This window comes from Elgaria multicarinata, chromosome 5 (genome assembly GCF_023053635.1).
Source record: "Elgaria multicarinata webbii isolate HBS135686 ecotype San Diego chromosome 5, rElgMul1.1.pri, whole genome shotgun sequence".
NCBI lineage: Eukaryota > Metazoa > Chordata > Lepidosauria > Squamata > Anguidae > Elgaria > Elgaria multicarinata.
In genome coordinates, this window is record NC_086175.1 from 73233558 (window position 1) to 73251622 (window position 18065).

Below are 18065 nucleotides of genomic sequence, written 5' to 3' on the forward strand. Positions count from 1 at the left end.
CTATAAGCATGTACAGCTACCCCTCAAAATTATGGGGGCTCAGAGGATCTTGTGTCCAACTTCCCAGTTACAATTTCCATTCACAAAATGCATATTGTAATGTGGAGGAGTGACCTTGATAGGATGCTGTTTGTAAAGTTGGAGTTCTCCAGTATGTGTTAGAAAATTATCTGCAAATATCAAGTAATAGTATGACCTGCTTTGCACATCACACTAAGCTACCATGTTTAATTAACCCGCAGGACTTAGCGCTGTGTGCCAGCTGCCATTTTGAATATGTACTCTGCAGCAGGTGCACACTGTGGCTTGTGTCATGCGAACCTGGGCAGCGTGGGTCATTCAAGGGTTAAAAAACTCTTGGATAACCTTAGAACAGCACAGTCTGCCTGCATTAGCACAACACAAGCCATGGCACCTGCCCGCTGTGGCTTGCATATTAAAAATGGCAGCCAGTGTATGTCACTAAGCACTATGGGTTGATTAACCCATGGTGGGTTACCTGGCAAACAGATTGATCTAGTTTTGTCAAAAATTTAAAAGATGTTTTAAGTGGTATAAACTATATTAATCTTGTCCTCAGGATTGTTTAAAAGGAAATGGGGTGGATGGGAAACAAACAGAAGGGAATATGAAAAAAACTTGATGGATATCATCTTATGTGGAAGGCTATGTTACATATACTATGCACATCCCCCTCTGCAGATTAATATGGGATCCTGGAGTTAATTGCATGGTGTTATGTATTTGATAGTTCTGTTGTTTTAACCATATGTAGTATTGTATAATAGTATAGTAAAATTTCAAGTTTGTATGTGTTACAATGATCTGTGGATTGAGCAATAAACGTTTTGTGTGTGTGCATGGCGAAATATCTGATATAAGCTGCATTTCACCAGTATTGGTAGAGAAGAGTAAAGGAGATACGTAGAGCGCTTCTGTCGTAAAACTGGCATTGCAAATGAAAACTATCCTGTTTCCCTGAGTATTACCAACATTTGCATACATTTTGAAAATGTTTAAAACTCCAATTAGTAAGGAATACACAATATTGAGCAGCATTTTATGCTTTATAATGGATACTACATCTTTATACCTATGATTAAATAATGTGTGAAATAATTTACATTCAGAAGAGCTGAATTTCACATTCATAATGAAAAAGACCATTTCGTTTTTGAGCTTGATTGCATCACATTAGAAAATTATTAACAAGTGAATAACGTTTCATTTTAGCCACTTTAACATAATTACAATAAAGCATATAGTATGTTCAGCATTTCATCAGTATCAAAATTAATACAGAAAACCCAACATAAATCTGTAGATAAGAATACACAGATAACCTACGATATAAAATGTTGAAATTAGTGTCCGTATTGTCAGACATTTTTGCACCATACACCAGATATTTGTGGTACTGGTGGGCACTAAGACAAAGAGTGATAATGATGAAATTAAAAACAAAACACAAAAGCAACTCTTGCCATTAAATATTGAAATTCAGGTTTTTGCAAGAATATTGCACAAAAACATTCGGCTCAATCTAGCCAATCTTAAGCATTTGAACTGCCCCTTTGATTTCAATGGAGAAATTTGACCAGATGTCTAACTTTCACATTGAAATAAATGCGACTTAGAAATGTTCAGGTTTAGCTAGGTTTTGTCCAATCTATTTTTAGGAAGTGACTGTGCTTGATCTACCACAAGTAGTCAGTATTTGGGGTGAGGTGGGGGAGAGAACAAGAGGGAGAGAAGACAGACCTGCTAAAGAAATAGTATTTTTTACAAGAACTTATGAAACAAGGGCAGCATAATATCTAATAGATTTAAAGAACAGGCAAGCAATTACAATTAATACATAATTTATTTTCTAGATAATTTTTCCATTTGTAGCAATTGACATTGCACCGAGATAACTAACACCTTCCTGCTCCCACAATTCTACTCATGCATTACAAATACTGTTCAGTAAACAAGGAGCTGGAACCAAGAGTCTCTCTACCCTCAAATTAAGTCACAATATGAAGAGTTGTCTGTAATCTTTGTAACACTTTGAGTAAATATCCATATCTGCACAGAAGTTTAGCACAGAATTATAAACCATTTGCTTAGAAAATTAAGTATTTCTAATGCAGCAGATACACCCCCCACGCCTTTCAATAACTGTACAGCCCTTATGCACATATTCTTTAAGAATTCTTATAAGCCCCCACAATTAAATTCTAATTCAGCAAATTGTCAGCGGCAATAATGAATTTAAAACTAGTCTAAAAAGCTTCCAAGTAAAAAGTTTTCTTCTACTTTTAGAATCATTATTCTTCTATAAATCCTATGCAAATATATAAACTTAAAGCCCAATCCTGAAGATACTTACTAAAAAGTAATTCCCATTTAGTTCAGTGAGGCCTGCTTGCTAGTAAGTATGCTTATTATGTTTGCAACCTTAGGCTGTTAAAGTTGTTAGAAAGTTTATACATATATTTTGTTAGAAGAATTCATATGGATACCTACACAGCATGCTATTTTGTTTGTCCCAGCTTACCCAGTTTACAGACAAAACTAAAAAAGAACAGTGCCTTCATCTGCCAATCTATTCGTTGCACATCGAACATTTTATTTCTTGGAGTTTTGCCTTTAAGAGAGTTGTACAAATCTGAAAGTCTCTAAAAACAGCCTTGATCAGATAAACAGCAAATATACCGCCTTAATTATATGAACAACTTAAGTATGCTTCTGTTTTATTTTCCTTCATTTTAAGAATTGTACTAGCTATTATGCTAATTTGCTCCTACAGAAAATGAGGATAACATATCACTAATTAACAAAAATAAAACCAGTGTAGACGGCATTGGTAGGAAAAGTAAAAATGAGTTGAAATCTGTAAACTTTAAAGTATTTAATCCTAGTATTTACATCTTTTCAATAAAGCTGAAACTTGGTGATAACTACAAGCCTCATACAATGGAACTCTTTTTAAACAAAACTAACTTTCGATATTTTCTATAAAATCACGTTCCACACATTCTTCTAGTAGCTTCAGTGTCCTTGTGCTGCTGCCAATGGGACAGTCCATTTTGAGAGCCTTTGAGCAGTGTGTGTTTAGTGACTTGTTGCTTTCAGTTTTAAAAGCACAGCTTAGTATCCTGAAGAATGGCATTAACTGTGTGATACTAGATATAGAACGAAGGTCCAAAAGAGGAAAGTCATAGTTCTTTGTTGCTCTCTCATTGATATTTTTTTCCTGCAAAGAAACAGAAAATTAAAATTATTAATATACATTTGCAGAGATTTTTTAAACTATACAATATAAACAGAAATATGTCCTGGATATTGTTTTCCATTTGAAGAACATGATTTTAACATTATATAATTAACTTACTCTACTAGGACTTAAAAAATAAGTTTTTTTTTTTTAACAAACCCCAAAATTACCGCCGATGTAGCTTCAGTTCAGTGTACTTGGTCATATGTTATTACTCCACCATGATTACTACTGAGACAGACATGTGTAACAGAGTTATCCTGTGCAACTGTCACAGGAGAATGTTAACATCCTCCCAGCTTAAACAAGTAGAAATATTTTGAAAGTTGTCCTCCCACCCCACCCCCAAGTAATTCCCTGTTGTTCTACAGTAATGCTTGAATAACCCTTTATTTTCACTTTTAAAGTGGCAAACAGAACTAGAGTTTCTCCTCCTCAAAAAGTCCCCATTTAAGAACACTTCACCTTTATTTTTTCTCTTTTCTCTGAAAGGTATATGCTTGCTCTTTCCAACATAGCATACACATCTCCTGCTTTTAAATAGGGCTGCCAGTCGCTAGGAAATCCAGCCCCTTTGGGGGCTTGATGGATTTCCCTGCAGGCCTTGGCTCGGCTTGCATTTGTGAGCTGAGCTGCTGACTTTTTCCTGGAACCCAAGAAATTTTCAGGGTTTCTCCCCATCCCTGCTAAAATCAGAAAATTGCAGGCGCAATTTGTGTAGCGTGTGCACATTTCAGTTACAATTAGCATAACTTGCACAAATGGCAGCTCTAATTAGCATAATTTGCACAAATTGCATCCATACAGTACAGTTATGTGGAAATTGCCACAATTTGCGCAAATTACGGCTGCAATATGGCTACAATTTGCATGACTCGCAAATTTTAGAGAAAAAAATGGAATGGAAATCTATGAGCTGGCCAGACTCACACAGATTGAGTTGGGCCAGCTTGCAGGTTGGTGAGTTGAAGTTGGGGGGGGGGGGAGGGGGCTGAGCTTCGGAATGCTCTGCGGATGTCACTCCCCCAGACAGATTCCTCTGACATCCCTCCTTTTAAATATGATGGAGTATGGTGGATCTGTGTGTTCCCAAGTTCTATCTAACAGCCATCAAGGAGGGCATTAAGTGTAGTTGCCCCTGTCCTTTGGAATACCCTGCCCCTTGGAATGAAGGCATGCATCAACGATTGTGAGCTTGCTAAAAATGTTTCTTTTCACCCAAGCTTTTTCAGCGTAATTTTTGTTGGTAAAATATGCCGCTGGTTACTCTTTTGGATTTGTATTTTAAAGTGGACATGTTTCTTTTTTCTATTGTATTGTATTGTTAATTGTGGTTTTGTATTGTACACCGTTTTGGTAAATTCCTTTGTTAAGCAATATATAAATTTATTTAATAAATGAATAACCAAACAAGGAGTAAACTGTTTAATCTCCCTCAGCAATGATATCCTTTATTTGTACTAAACTCATACTAGGGGCGCAGGCAACACTGGGAAGTATTCAGAAATCCATCATAGAAGAACAGCAGGATCTAAATGTAATAAATCAAATCAAATCAAATCTGGGCTTAAGTTTCAAAATAGAGCTAGATGATCCTTCTAAACCAGGTATGGACCATAGGGCTTTACCATCTAGCCCACCAGCTTATTTCCTTGGCCCCTCACCTAGGAAAACAGTCTCATCTCCAATCAGCAGCTAATAAGAGATAACACCTTTTCCCTGGCTCAATGCTGAGAAAGGGAGCCTCTCAAAGGACTGGGCAAGGAAAATGCTTCCCCTCCCACACATCTGATTTGCATGAATCAGCTGAGGACGTGGGACTGGGGAGAGTATGTACATGCACAGATGAGAGAAAAGAGAGAGAGAGAGAGAGATGGTGTGGATACACAGATGCTTATAGTGTGTGAACTGTGTCTCTGTGAATGTGGGGTGATCAGATTCAGTAGGTTTTGTGGGTGGGAACTTGGCCTCTGGGCTGGAAAAGGTCCTTTCCATAGATTGCTTTCAAAACAAACTATGAAATTGTTAAACCATGAAAGTCACTTGAAATTTAGTATTTACCTCAAATTTCAGCTTCAATAAATCCATGATTCTTACAATATGTGGTTTATATTCCTGGTGATTTTCCATTAGATCTGAGGTCATGTTGTAACCCTCTGTGTCCACCTCTGGAACAAACGCCCATCTGTACCTGAAAACAGAGGCATTTTGAGATAAGAAATCCAGCACTTTTTTGAGAATCTTGGTTAATAGAAACAGAAGAGGAAACACTGCCAGTCTTCTAACAAGCTGATTTGTTTAATACTAGCAAATATACTAGTGTTGTCTGGGTTCCATAATAACCCTACTTTAAAAAATTACATTCTAACCCACCTCCAGATGAGCTAGGAACTCTAAATTTTGGACGTACCCGAAAATAAATGTAAACAAATTCGAGGCTTTGGCAGCCATTTCAGAGTAGCTGCCTCATCCTGCACCCCCCTTGCATCCACTGACAAAACGCCTACAACTTCCAGCATGCCTTGGCCAGGAGGGCAGACTCACTGAGCTCTGGGAGCAGCAGAGTGCTTGTGGCCTCACCTGCACTGATCTCGGGGGATTGGCCACTGGTCTGTGTGATGGGGACTGTGCAAGACCCTGCATAGGTTCCTGCAGCATGTGCAAGTGCTCCGCAGCTGCCTGTGTCCTGTGAGAGTGAGGAGTGGAGGAAAGCAGCTCTCAGGGAAGCTGTGGGAACCCATGTAGGGTCTTGCATGGCCAGGTGGGCAATCCCCCGAGATCAACAGTGGTGAGGCCCATGCGATTGGGGCTGCGCAAAAAGCTGCATAGGTCCCCACAGGGTGTGCGACCACCTTGCAGCTGCCAGTGTCCCGTTAAGAGTGAGGAGCGGAGAGAAGCGGCTCTCAGGGGATGCAAGCAGCTCCAGGACACTGGCATACCCTGTGGGTACCCATGTAGAGTCTCGCATATCCAGGTGGGCTATTCCTCCCAGATCTGAGGTGGTGAGGCCATGAGCACCTTGTCGCTCCTGGAGTCTGGTAAGTCTGCCCTCCTGGCTGGGAGTTGTAGGCGTAATGAGGCTCGCTTGGCACCAACACTGTTATCTTTTCGACGCCAGGTCAAGGCTTTTCTCTTCTCCCAGGCATTTAACAGCGTTTAACAACATATGCTAAGTTTGTTTGTTTTTTAATGGACCCCAGAACTATTGCTGTTTACATGGATACTGTTGTTTTATACTGTTGTTTTTATATTTTTTGATGGTTTAAAATTTTGTTTACTGTTTTTAATGTTCACTGTTTTTAACTGTTGTAAACCACCCAGAGAGCTTCAGCTATGGGGCGGTATATAAATTTAATAAATTAAAATAAATAAAATAGAATAATGGCTGCCAAAGCCTTGCATTTTTTCCCCGAGCACTTAAACAAACACACACACACACAAACCTGGTTTTTTTTTAAAAAAAATCTGGTTGATTGTACAGCAAGACCTATCAGCGTCCAAAATTGTAAGTTTCTAGCTCAATTGGAAGTGGGTTAGAATTTCCAGACATACAAACACCTAGACATACGTTCAGCTTTATATGTATAGATGAAGAGGCCAAGTAGCTGACCACTATGAACTTGAGCAAAAGTAAGACATTCTAAGCTCTACTGACCCCCTTCCTTATGATATTAATTTGGCATACAGAATATAATGTACCCCATGATCAAACAAGTTCACTAAAAATGGTCACCACAGAGCAGCTAAAGGGAAAGCAAACATCATTAAAAACAACAATCTACTAAAACAGAGAAAGCAGAAAGCACACATTAAACTTACAAATCTAAGAAGAGCCAGGACATATCTATGTAACAGAAAGATCAAAGATGTGCTGGGGGAAAGAAGTGGTCAAGTGGCAATGAAACACTATTAAAGAAGGAAACAGGGTTTTCTACATACTGGGTGCCATGACTGAAAAGAGAAAAGACCCTCACATATCTCTGCAGCAAAGAGATGTGGGAAAGGGCCTCACTAGATTATTTTCACAACTTTCCTATCTCATAATTTGAATAAAAATCAGCACTTACATTTGAAATAACTGCATCTTGTCAGGTGGAAAGGAAAGTGCAGTGTCCAAGAACTTACAGGCTGATAAATACAAGGTTAGTTCATTCGGCTGTATATCACCAAGTAATGGACCATTGCAATCTGATGTTTTCTGTTTGCTTATTTTGCTGCTGTTTCTGTGACATTCAGAAAAACAGAAGTTAAGGATTTAAAAGCAAACCTAGTGAGTTATGTTTTTATGCCAGGAGAAATGTGGACATTGAAAAAGGGGAAACCACAAACTATACACAAAAGCGTATCATGAAACCCTGACATACAGGTAGATCTGCATTTGAAGCCCCATAGGAGAAAAGGTGATCTGAGGGGAAAGCAGGAATTGGCAAAAGGCTAAGGCTCCCCCTCCCCTGTGTTCAAAGACACAGATACCACAACTGTTTTTCTTTTTATAAAAACACCCACATTGGGGCTTCATTACATGAATTTGTGTGTAAACTTTAGCTTGTTTCTAAGAGTTAGAGCAGGACTCCCCAGCCTGGTGCCTTCCAAATATGTTAGAATACCACTCTATCATCCCCATCCAGAATGGCCAATCGGAAATGGCTGCTCAGAGCCAACAGCTATTACAAATGATGTTGACAGTTACCATCTGTTTACAAAAATCCCCTTTTGGTCAAGGTGCTTGAGAAGGTGGTTGTGACAGATGCTGAGGCTCTTGGAAGAGATGGAATAACTGGACCCATTCCAATCTGGGTTTAGGCCTGGTTTGGAGACAGACCCAGCCTTGGTTATCCTGATGGATAACCTTTATTGGGAGAGGGACATGTGACGTGAGACCCTGTTACTTCTCCTTGTTCTCTCAAGAGCTTTTGATATCATCAAACATGTTATCCTCCTGGACCCACTCCATGAAGTTGGAATAGGGGGCACTGTATTGCAGTGGTTCCACTCTTACTTGCAGAGTTAGTTTTAGTATTAGGGATTGTGTCTTCGCTCGTTGGGAGTTGTACTGTGGGGTACCAAAAATGCGTTTTAACATCTATGTGATAGGCGTGGTCAGTAGGGAATGTGGGATGACCTGTCATCATTATGCAGATGACACCCAGCTCTGTTTCTCTGTTACATCTGAATCAGGTGTGACCATAGGGCTAACCAACTGATGAACACAATATCAAAATCAGACATCATAGATCTAATACCATAGAGAGAACTTTCATTTGAAATGCAACATTTTTCAAATTAGTCCATTCACAGTCACACTGCTAGTCATCAAGTGCTGAGCTGTCAAATGGTGAGAAATAAAATGCACATGTGAACCAGCCCACTGTATTATGTATACTGATCCTTATAAAAAGAACAGACTTCTACCCTCCTTTATTTGTGCAAATCTAGGATGAAGTCTTAGTCAGTGCAATTCTTGGAACACAGGAAACTACCTTATACTAGGCCAGACTATTTGTCCACCTAGCTCAGTATTGTCTATTCTGACTGACAGAGGCTTTCCAGCACGGACTTTCCCATCATCAACTGCTACCAGATCCTTCTGATTGGAGATGCCAGAGACTGAAATGGGTATCTTCTTTGTGCACAGCATATGCTCTATCACTAAGCTATGGTTCACTCCCAAAGCAAAGAGGGGGGGGGGAATTATGAAACAGGTCACATAGTTGACAGCAACCACAATCACCATATCAGTGGTCTCACTAAGATTGTTCATCTTATATACTTGATTTTTAAAATGTTTATTATGTACAGTAAAAAACAAAAACCTTACTTTGCTGTTTCTTCATCCTCAGCTAAATCATCTTCTAGTTGTATAAATGTTTGAATCTGGGTGGTAATGGAGGAAAACAAAAAATGTATTAGTACATGCAGTTCAATAATTAACAATGATTTGCATTGTATTATGAACAAAGGAACTGTGCATCATCATGTATTTGAGGAAAAAGATCACAAGGCTGAACCATCAGCAACACTCTATTAAACAGTAAGCTTCAGCTCAAAAGAAGGATATTATTTTGCTGAAGCTTACTGTCCAGTTATATTCATGATTACCTACCAGTTCTGTCACCATGATAGGCCATAATGAAGTTAGATGCTGAGGGGAAATTCTTAGTAACAGAACCCTGAAAAACAGAAACATCTGAGCAGCTGCTACAGAAGTCTGTCCAACACGCAGATTATCAGTCAATCGCTCTAGAATAAAATTTAACACAAAAAGTATTAATATACATGTGCTGAAATGTAATAAATCAAAAGCAAAAAAATGTAACTGGCTAAGTCAGTTGAGGGACAGAGGTAGGGGCATGAAACTTACCCCACAACATCCCTGCATGTGGTCTCCCCATCTGTTCTACTCCTGACCTTCATATATTTATTGAGAAGGCCTGAAGGGGGCTTCTATGAAAAGGGCTTTGTTGTCATTATTGGGAAATTACTACACCTTTTTGCTTCTATTACTTTGATTCTTTTTTTTTTACCTCCTTCATTTATTCTCTCTCTCTCTCTCTCTCTCTCTCTCTCTCTCTCTCTCTCACACACACACACACACACACACACACTCTCTCTCTCTCAGGAGAGATAGGAGATTAATATCACTATTTCTCTGGGATGGCGAGAGATAGCAATGTAGTATGGAGGTCTGATTTAATATCATTTTGCTATTTTGAAAAATACACATCAGTGGGTGGCAAAACAGAAAAAAAATCTTAACAGAATACTAGGGGAATCCAGAAAACTGGATCCCAGTGAATAACTCAGCAGAATTGAATACTACCAGTTGCTAGGGAACATGAGCAGGAGGGTGCTATCACACTTATATCCTGCTATGGGTTTCCTATGGGTATCTGGTTGGCCACTGTGAGACAGAATGCTGGACTACATAGGCCTTTGGCTGGTTCAAGCATGGCTCTTATTATGTACTTAAAATTGGTTAACAGGAGATTCACTTCAAGTCATTCCCTCCCACCCCAGCAATAAAACTGTCAGTTGATGCAAAAGATGAACATGAAGAAAGATGTAGAACTGTGCAAGCAACACTGTAACATGGGACCCTTTTCATGGGTATTTCCCAGTAATGAGCACTAGGAAGAGATTTATTTGTCAAAGCAGAAAGACACACCTAGGAGGCCAGACCTCTTCCTGTCACATGCTGCACAGAGTAAAGTTGTGACATCAACTGAGTAATGGGCTGAGTCATCAGCAAGGCTAGTGTGCATGATGAGCAAGAGGCTTCCTCCCAACCCTAGAGCTATAGACAGAGGAAAGAGGATTCAACAGCCCTAATGTTGGGTGGAAGCCTGGAATTTTCTCTTTAAATTTGTATTAGGAAATAAATAAAAACACACACACACACACGAGAAAAGCAACAAACAAATCTAAAAGACAATAAATAATCAGTGTGACACATGGGAATCAGGGGTGTGGGCCCTGAAACCTGAGGTGTCCATGCAGATTTCAGCCTTGTTTCATTAGCCAGCTACTTGGGCTCTGGCCATCCTCACTACTGAAGTATGGATCATGACAGGTTTTGGCCAAGGTAATGCAGAGCTCAACTGGAAAAGGTTCCGCACTCCAGATGTAAATAAAGCAAGTTATGGGCCAATGATGAACAAGGCATAGCATTCTAAAACTTTTGATAGTGGAAGAAAACTACAGAGCGAAGTTGGGGGATGAAATTACAAGGCTTAATATATGCACATAGTTGTGTATTTTTCAGGCTGTGCTGTTGTTCTAGAAAGATCTCAGGAATACTCAGTGAATGGGTCCCAAGGTCAGCCGAAAGACCATACTAACTAGCTTGGTGTGCAAGCCTCTTAAGCAAAGAGAAGCACTGAAGCATGCAAGAAGTGTGGGAGGAATTCTACGGTGATATTTGTTTCTGCTTTGGGGTAGCTGGGCACAAGCGCAGAGACAAAACAAGCCTCTGCATCCCCTTCAAGGTTCTAAGGTGGAGGGGAAAGGCACAAACGTCAGCTTGTCTCTGCACCTGCTAGGTGCTTGGAAAGCCCAGCAGACTCAGAGGCAAAGCCAGACAACACTTCCCAGCCTCCCTTGTACAACTTTGAGGTAGAAAAGGAAGCAGAGGCCTGTGGACTTGCCTGGGCATGCAGGGCACTCTGAGCACCCAGCAAGCACAAAGTCAAAGGAAGCCTGCAGTGTCACTCCAGAATCAAGCTGGAAAGGCAGGAGCCTGGGCTTATTTTCACCTTGCACAGATTCCCCCACCCTCTGCCCAGCTCCAAGCATGGGGCTGAAGGGTTAGCAGGGGAATTTCCGCTGACCTCACACTGCATTTCAGACAAGGAACAAGTCCCCTCCACTTGGGAGGCTGGCCTGGCCTTGTGGACCACAAAGTTTTGGTTGGCTACCAAGACCCACCAAAATGTGCAGGTCCCTGGCAATGGCTATCTGCCACATTATACAAACAATCAGCTAAAAAAAGAACCTACATTCTTCAGGTCAACTATTAATAAAACTTCATTCTTATGAGCAATGCACCTCACTATCAGACCGGAACTTCTGCTTGATCCAGTTCACTTGCAATGCCAAATCATGCTTTGATGTTTACATGAGCAAGCATCTGACTCATAGGCTCCCTCCTACACTTCATCCCCTCTTGCATGTTACAATTCCCTCTCTTTTGTGGTGAGTTACTGTTTTTACATCTGAACTGGCAAACTATACTTTATGGTCAAATAAATAAAATTAACTGCTGAAGCAGGTTTAACCTGGGGTACACTGTTATTTCTTACTGATGTGTTTTCATTGGATATGTTCTTATTTTATGAGGTTTTTTTATTTTAACTTTTTATTTTAACTATTTTATTATTAGCTGCCTTTAGCACTATTTTAGTGAAATATGTGATATAAATTCAATTAATAAAATAAATAAATTTGTGATTGCCTTCTAAATCAGAATTATAAACCAGTTTTATTCTGGTTTGCAATTTTGGATTAGAGAGCAAGTACGAACTATAATTTGCCACTTCAAATTATGGTTTGCTGCAACAGATGTTGTATGGGACGGTGTGAGCCCAAACTATGGAGTTCCATGGAGCTCAACACCTGAACTGAACCTATGCCTTTGTAAGTATGTTTCCATGAAGGTTGAACTTCAAGAGGTTGGCTGAACATTTCTAAGCATTGCAAAGTTAATACTCACCTTGTATTAAAGGAAGATAAAGGTGATATTGATCAATTTCTCCACTGAAAATTGCAAAGGCTTGGCGCTTTAACAACATTGCTTTTTGCTCAAAACTTGGGAAAAGTTTTAAGGAACTGCTTTGCATATCTGAAACCAAAATCATAACAGGTAGTAACATTAACTTGCAACTATTTATGAAACACCTAGTTGCTGCCTTAACAGGTTGGTAAAGGAACAAAACAATAATAGAAGCATTACGTATCAGCCGCCTAGGTGTAAATAACTCAACAACATGTTTAACTTCTTACTTTCTTCTTGCCAATTTAAACTTTCTATTGAAGTAATGGGGGAAAAAGTCAATTATGGGAAAATACTTACTCATCAAATCTTTAAACATAGTTTTGTCATGTGTAAGAAGATGATCAATAATGGCTTGCCAACTGAAAAAAAAAGACAAATAAAGATTAGTGTAATTTAAGTGTAAACCCTCTATCATCTTATGCGACATAAGCAAAAAGGAAGATTGCAAACCCATATACTGTACAGAGAAATAGTGCAAATCCTTTGTGTAGCTAGTCTGTGAAGTATGCATAAATGACAATATAGACACATGCGTGTTTGTCATATGACTACACAAAGAGTTCCCCCAATTACCTACACAAGTTAGAAATGACATCTCTTTAAAAATTTCATCTTGGGTTAAATCACTACTGAGATATAATTTTTAGTTTAATGTTTCTTACACTTCTTTAAATTTATGCTAGAAAAAAGATGCAGATTATAAAAGTAGGTTTTGAAAAAAAATACTTTCTCTGCACACTGATGGAACTGTATTCCTTTAATAAAGCCCAATATTTTTCTCAATGGGCGGGTTTGCATGTCACACTAAGTTATCCTGAGAACAAGCCATAGCAGATGCATTGTTTGCAGAACAACCCATGCTACGCCCGACAGATGTCTGGGCTTGCTATGGCTTGTTCTCCCTCTCCTTCCCTCTCCAGCCAGCTCTGGCTTGTATCTAAGGCACCTTTGCAAAAGAATTCATCTTGTCTCGTCCCCCTCATCCCTATTCTGATTGTTCCCCCTTTTGGTTCGACAGATTTAAAATCCAAATTTTAGAATTACAGCTTCATTATAATCCACTGGCGATTGCCAGTTTGTTCATTCAGAAAACAACTACAAGATTGCCCTTCTCACGTCTTACTGAATGCACGAAGTGTCCATCTGGAAAAAAGCTGGATCCATATATAATTCTAGAACTTCTTTCTTCCATGCTCGCTTCGTATAGGCATAGCCACTTAGGGAACTGAGCAACTGAGTACCAGCACGGAAGCTAGGAAGGTTGTAGGCACTGTAAACATACACAATATATACACATACAGATCACTCACTTTTGCATTATATATGCCATATGACACAGGAATTCCAAACCTTGCAGAACATTACCCACTTAATTTTGTTGATATAGAAGAGAATAGCTATAGGTTAGCTGTATGGAAGATGAATGCATTGTATTTCCTAAACTCAGAGCTGGAGCCAGTTTCATCAGCCAGCAAGCAAATCTAACATGATAGATAAAGATTACACTCCTCTTCTAGGGCAACTAAAATGAACAAGAGACTGGAGCATTTCCCCTGTGAAGGAAGGTTACAACAGCTGGGACTGTTTAGCTTGGGGAAAAAAGGGGGCTAAAGGGAGACACGATAGAGGTGTACAAAATTATGCATGGTGTGAATGTGGATAGGGAGACATTTTTCTCCCTCTCCCATAATACTAGTACTAGGGGTCATCCCATGAAGTTGATTGGTGGGAGATTCAGGACAAATAAAAGGAAGTACTTCTTCACCCAGTGCATAGTTACAACTATATTATTTGCTACCAGAAGATGTGGTGATGGCGACCAATATAGATAGTTTTAAAAGGGGTTGGATAAATTTCTGGAGAAGGCTATCAATGGCTACCAGTCCTGATGACTATGTGCAACCTCCAGTATCCGAGGCAGTAAGCCTATATGCACCAGTTTTGGGGAACATGGGTGGGAGGGTGGTGTTGCAAGGTGTCCTGCTTGTGGGTTCCTGATCGACAGCTGGTTGACCACTGTTGGAACAGAGTTCTGGACTTGATGGCCCCCTGGTCTGATCCACTATGGCTCTTCTTATCTTCTAATATTCCTAGACTTGATTCCTAGACTAATATTCCTGACCCACTGAAATGAATGGGCCTTCAGTTAGACTAACTTAAATTCCATCTATTTCAATGGATCTATTCTAAGTAGGATTTATATTGGATTTTACTCCATGTGTATTATCACTTAATTTCCACTGATCTGTCAGACATGTTACAGATTAACAGTCTTGAAGTGGCCTAGACCTTAATCCTCCCTAAGCAGGGTCCCTTGTTACAGTATGTGGATTGTAGAAGTTACATATACGTGATGTAAGGAAAATGTTATTTACCTGTGGTTGCGTAAGTAAGGAAACACATAATATAGCAAACGTGATATTAAAGGCACTGCTTTCTCTTTTTCATCACTTCGATAAACCATATCCAGGAGGGAAGCAAGAACCTAGAGAAACAACATTCCACATTGAAAAGGAACAGCACTTCGCAATAGGTCTAAAAACTGGCCACGTCTTCTTTAGTTCTATCAATAGATCAACTGCTATGGCTATGATTCAGCTTTGCATGCAAATGACCCACACTGCAAACTATGGAAAAGTGGTGTATGCTCAAGGAGCTCCATCTGTCACAGAGGGTTAGGAGAAGCTCTGTGAGCACAGAAAAGTGGCAGTTGTGACATATATATATATATGGACAACAGCTGCTACAGGACTGCTGCTTTCTCAGAGAAAAAGGGAATCAGGACTCACCTCTGCAAGGAGAGAGAGGGCTTGAACACTGTATGCTGATGGAGCAGAGGCAGAAACCATTGAAGAAGGTACTGCTGAAGTATCTGTAGAAGTGAAATTTTATTTTTTGTTTTATTTTGTATTTTTTGGAATGAGGCTGACATTTTTACTGCAGAAATAGTAGTTTTGAAAAAGTGGCAAAAGCACAGAAAGTAGCTTGGATTCACATGTTGGGGAAAAAAAGTTCTGCACACAAGGGAATAAACTAGACACAACAAGCCTTATTGTTGGCTCAAACATCTAGTCTGACAGTGTACCCTCATGCCCAGTGCCTCTTAACAAAAAGCAGAGCTGCTTTGGGAAGGAAAATTAGGAGCAGAAAGCAGTGGAGGAAGAGGTACTTAACCTTCCCCTCAACCAACACAGGGAAATGTGCATGCCACATGGAGGCCCCATCTGAGAAGCAATGGGCAAGTGAAGAGCTAAGTAATCATCCCTCCCCATTGCTTTGCTAATCTAAATTTCCCCGCTCCTGGGCTTTAAGACTTCAGCGTAGTATGGAGATATTTGAAACTCTACTGGGGTGTGTGAAGCAGGGGAGATTTGGAGCAAAGAATTGGCCGCCAGGGAAAGAGTTAAGTATCCTCTGCCATTTATCTATTCCAAAATGTCCCTCTCCAAGCTGCTTTCCTTAGGAAAAAGGTGGCTAAGTATGTTGGCTTGGATCTAGATTTATGCTGGATCAACTGTGCCGACAGAAGTGGACTTCCCCACCCACCCCCTTTCCAATGGCAGCCCTTCAAGGCCACTGAAAATGCTCTCCAGAAAAGAGTCAGAAGACCCTGATGGAAGAGGTGAGCATGTGTGTGTCTGGGGGAGGGGGAACTCCCCAAATCAGGCTAAGGTCCTGGATCCAACCCACAGCATGCAATGTCTTGTTAATCCTTTGATTTAGTTTTTAAATTTCCCATCCCAAACAGGTTTGCATGGCACCCTGCATGCAAACACTGTGCAGAGTTGGCTATTTGAAACACTATTAATTATTGTGTTATGTGGAGGGTACTGTTGATTATTTCCTTGACCACCATTGGTTATTTTGTCAGCCACAGAGTTGCAAGGCAAGAGCAGTCACAGTGGCAACTGCCGCTCTAGCCCAGCTGGTAGGATAGATTTTTGGTATCAATGGTTGATAGGATACAAGCAGGAGGACTCGGGGTGGGGAGAGGGGGAGTCAAGTGTGGACTAATAGTCAATTCAAGCCTGATCCTAATCCATACCATGATTGATTATTACCATGTTGTGTGGGGAGTACCTCCTAGAGAAAACACACACACTGTTGAGTTGATTATTACTGCACTGTTGACTATGTGTTGTCTGAACACAGCCATTGAGTCAGACCATTGGTCCATCTAACCTAGTACTGTTGACACTGAGTGGCAGTGACTCTCCAGGCCTTCAGGCAGGATTCTTTCCTAACCGTATCTGGAGATACTAGATATTGTGGGACCCTCTGCTCGCAAAGTCTGTGCTCTAACATTGAGTTACATCCCCTCCTATTAGGGGGATATTATGAATCTTAAAGTCTCACTGGCTTGAGTTTGCACGTATTGTTAAGCCATGGTAAGGTTTGTTGAAAGCTAGCTTGTTGTGTCTGAAGCTGTCGCTGCAAACAAACCATGGTTTCTTAACCACCTACAAATCACAAATAGAAACCATGCTTTGTTGTTGGCCTATGAAGTCGTGCTTGTCATGATGTCTGAACCGAAACCATAGCTTATCCCTGGTTGTCCACCATGAGACAGAGGCACCTGGTAAGAGCAACCTGTAAACAAAATCACTGTGAAGGCTGGTAAACTGGGCAGGACAGGAACAAACCAGAAATAGGGAAAACAAGCCTTAGCTTAATTGTAGCTTTTTGTAACTGACAAGCAAACTATGGGTAACAAACTATGGCTTAGCGTTACATAAGAACACAGCCAATTTATGGCCAAGGTAATTGTCTTCTCCTACTCCTCCCCTCCATCTTTAGACTAAAAAAGTCTGCCACCATTAAATTAAGCCAAGTACAACAACATACACCACTACTGGAATAATATTTTCCTGCCTCCCTTCATTTTATCAAACATTCTTCCTGAAGAGCTGTGTATGACTAAAAAGCTTGCCATTACTGCATTTTGTTCCCTAGCTGATCCAAGTAACTAGTTTCTGTTTCTCTTACCACAAAAATCATCTTCAGCATTGGATTCATCTAAAGAGATCTGAGGCTGTGCTTTCACCTCCAGATTCCTACTCAGCCAGCTAGTTTGTTCTAAGGAGGAACCAGCAACACTCCCCACGGCTTCCAGTATTTTCTGGGTTATCTCCTGAAAAGTGTGAACAGAGTAAGAAAGAAAAGTAATTCATACATAGAGACACACAGTTTTGTTTTTGAAAGTAATATTTGTTTTATTGTAATAAAACAGACAAAGGGCAGTATTCAATGGTAGTCCTACTTAGATGCATTCACTTCAATGGGTCTACTCTGTGCAGGAGTATCCAAAGCTGCAAAACCAGACCAATCACTACTAAAATTATCTTCCAAGAAGGCTGAATATCCTACAGAGGGTTTTTTTTTCTTGGCATGGCAAACCAAAGTCAATTATCTCTTATTCTGAAATTCATTGGGCTATCAATCAATATTCTTTCAGCCTCTAGAGTTTCCTCCCCATTCCCCACCACCCGATATAAACGGCAAGGCACTTTTCTGTCTGAACAGTGAATGCTC

The 18065-nt window shown here is 40.1% G+C and overlaps 1 protein-coding gene across 2 annotated transcripts in view; it reads right to left on the bottom strand.

The window, feature by feature from the left end:
- Window positions 1-1048: 1048 nt before the first annotated feature.
- Window positions 1049-18065, bottom strand: part of DOP1B (DOP1 leucine zipper like protein B) — a 67091-nt gene continuing 50074 nt past the window's right edge. For both annotated transcript variants that reach the window (XM_063126657.1, XM_063126658.1), the window contains exons 27-37: window positions 17520-17664; window positions 15323-15405; window positions 14909-15018; window positions 13657-13803; window positions 12831-12892; window positions 12471-12599; window positions 9366-9502; window positions 9081-9136; window positions 7330-7485; window positions 5324-5453; window positions 1049-3241 (exon numbers count right to left, since the gene is read on the bottom strand). In XM_063126657.1, coding sequence (XP_062982727.1) covers window positions 2984-3241; window positions 5324-5453; window positions 7330-7485; window positions 9081-9136; window positions 9366-9502; window positions 12471-12599; window positions 12831-12892; window positions 13657-13803; window positions 14909-15018; window positions 15323-15405; window positions 17520-17664 — 1413 coding nt within the window. In that variant the 3' untranslated portion in view covers window positions 1049-2983. The remainder of the gene's footprint in view (window positions 3242-5323; window positions 5454-7329; window positions 7486-9080; window positions 9137-9365; window positions 9503-12470; window positions 12600-12830; window positions 12893-13656; window positions 13804-14908; window positions 15019-15322; window positions 15406-17519; window positions 17665-18065) is intronic.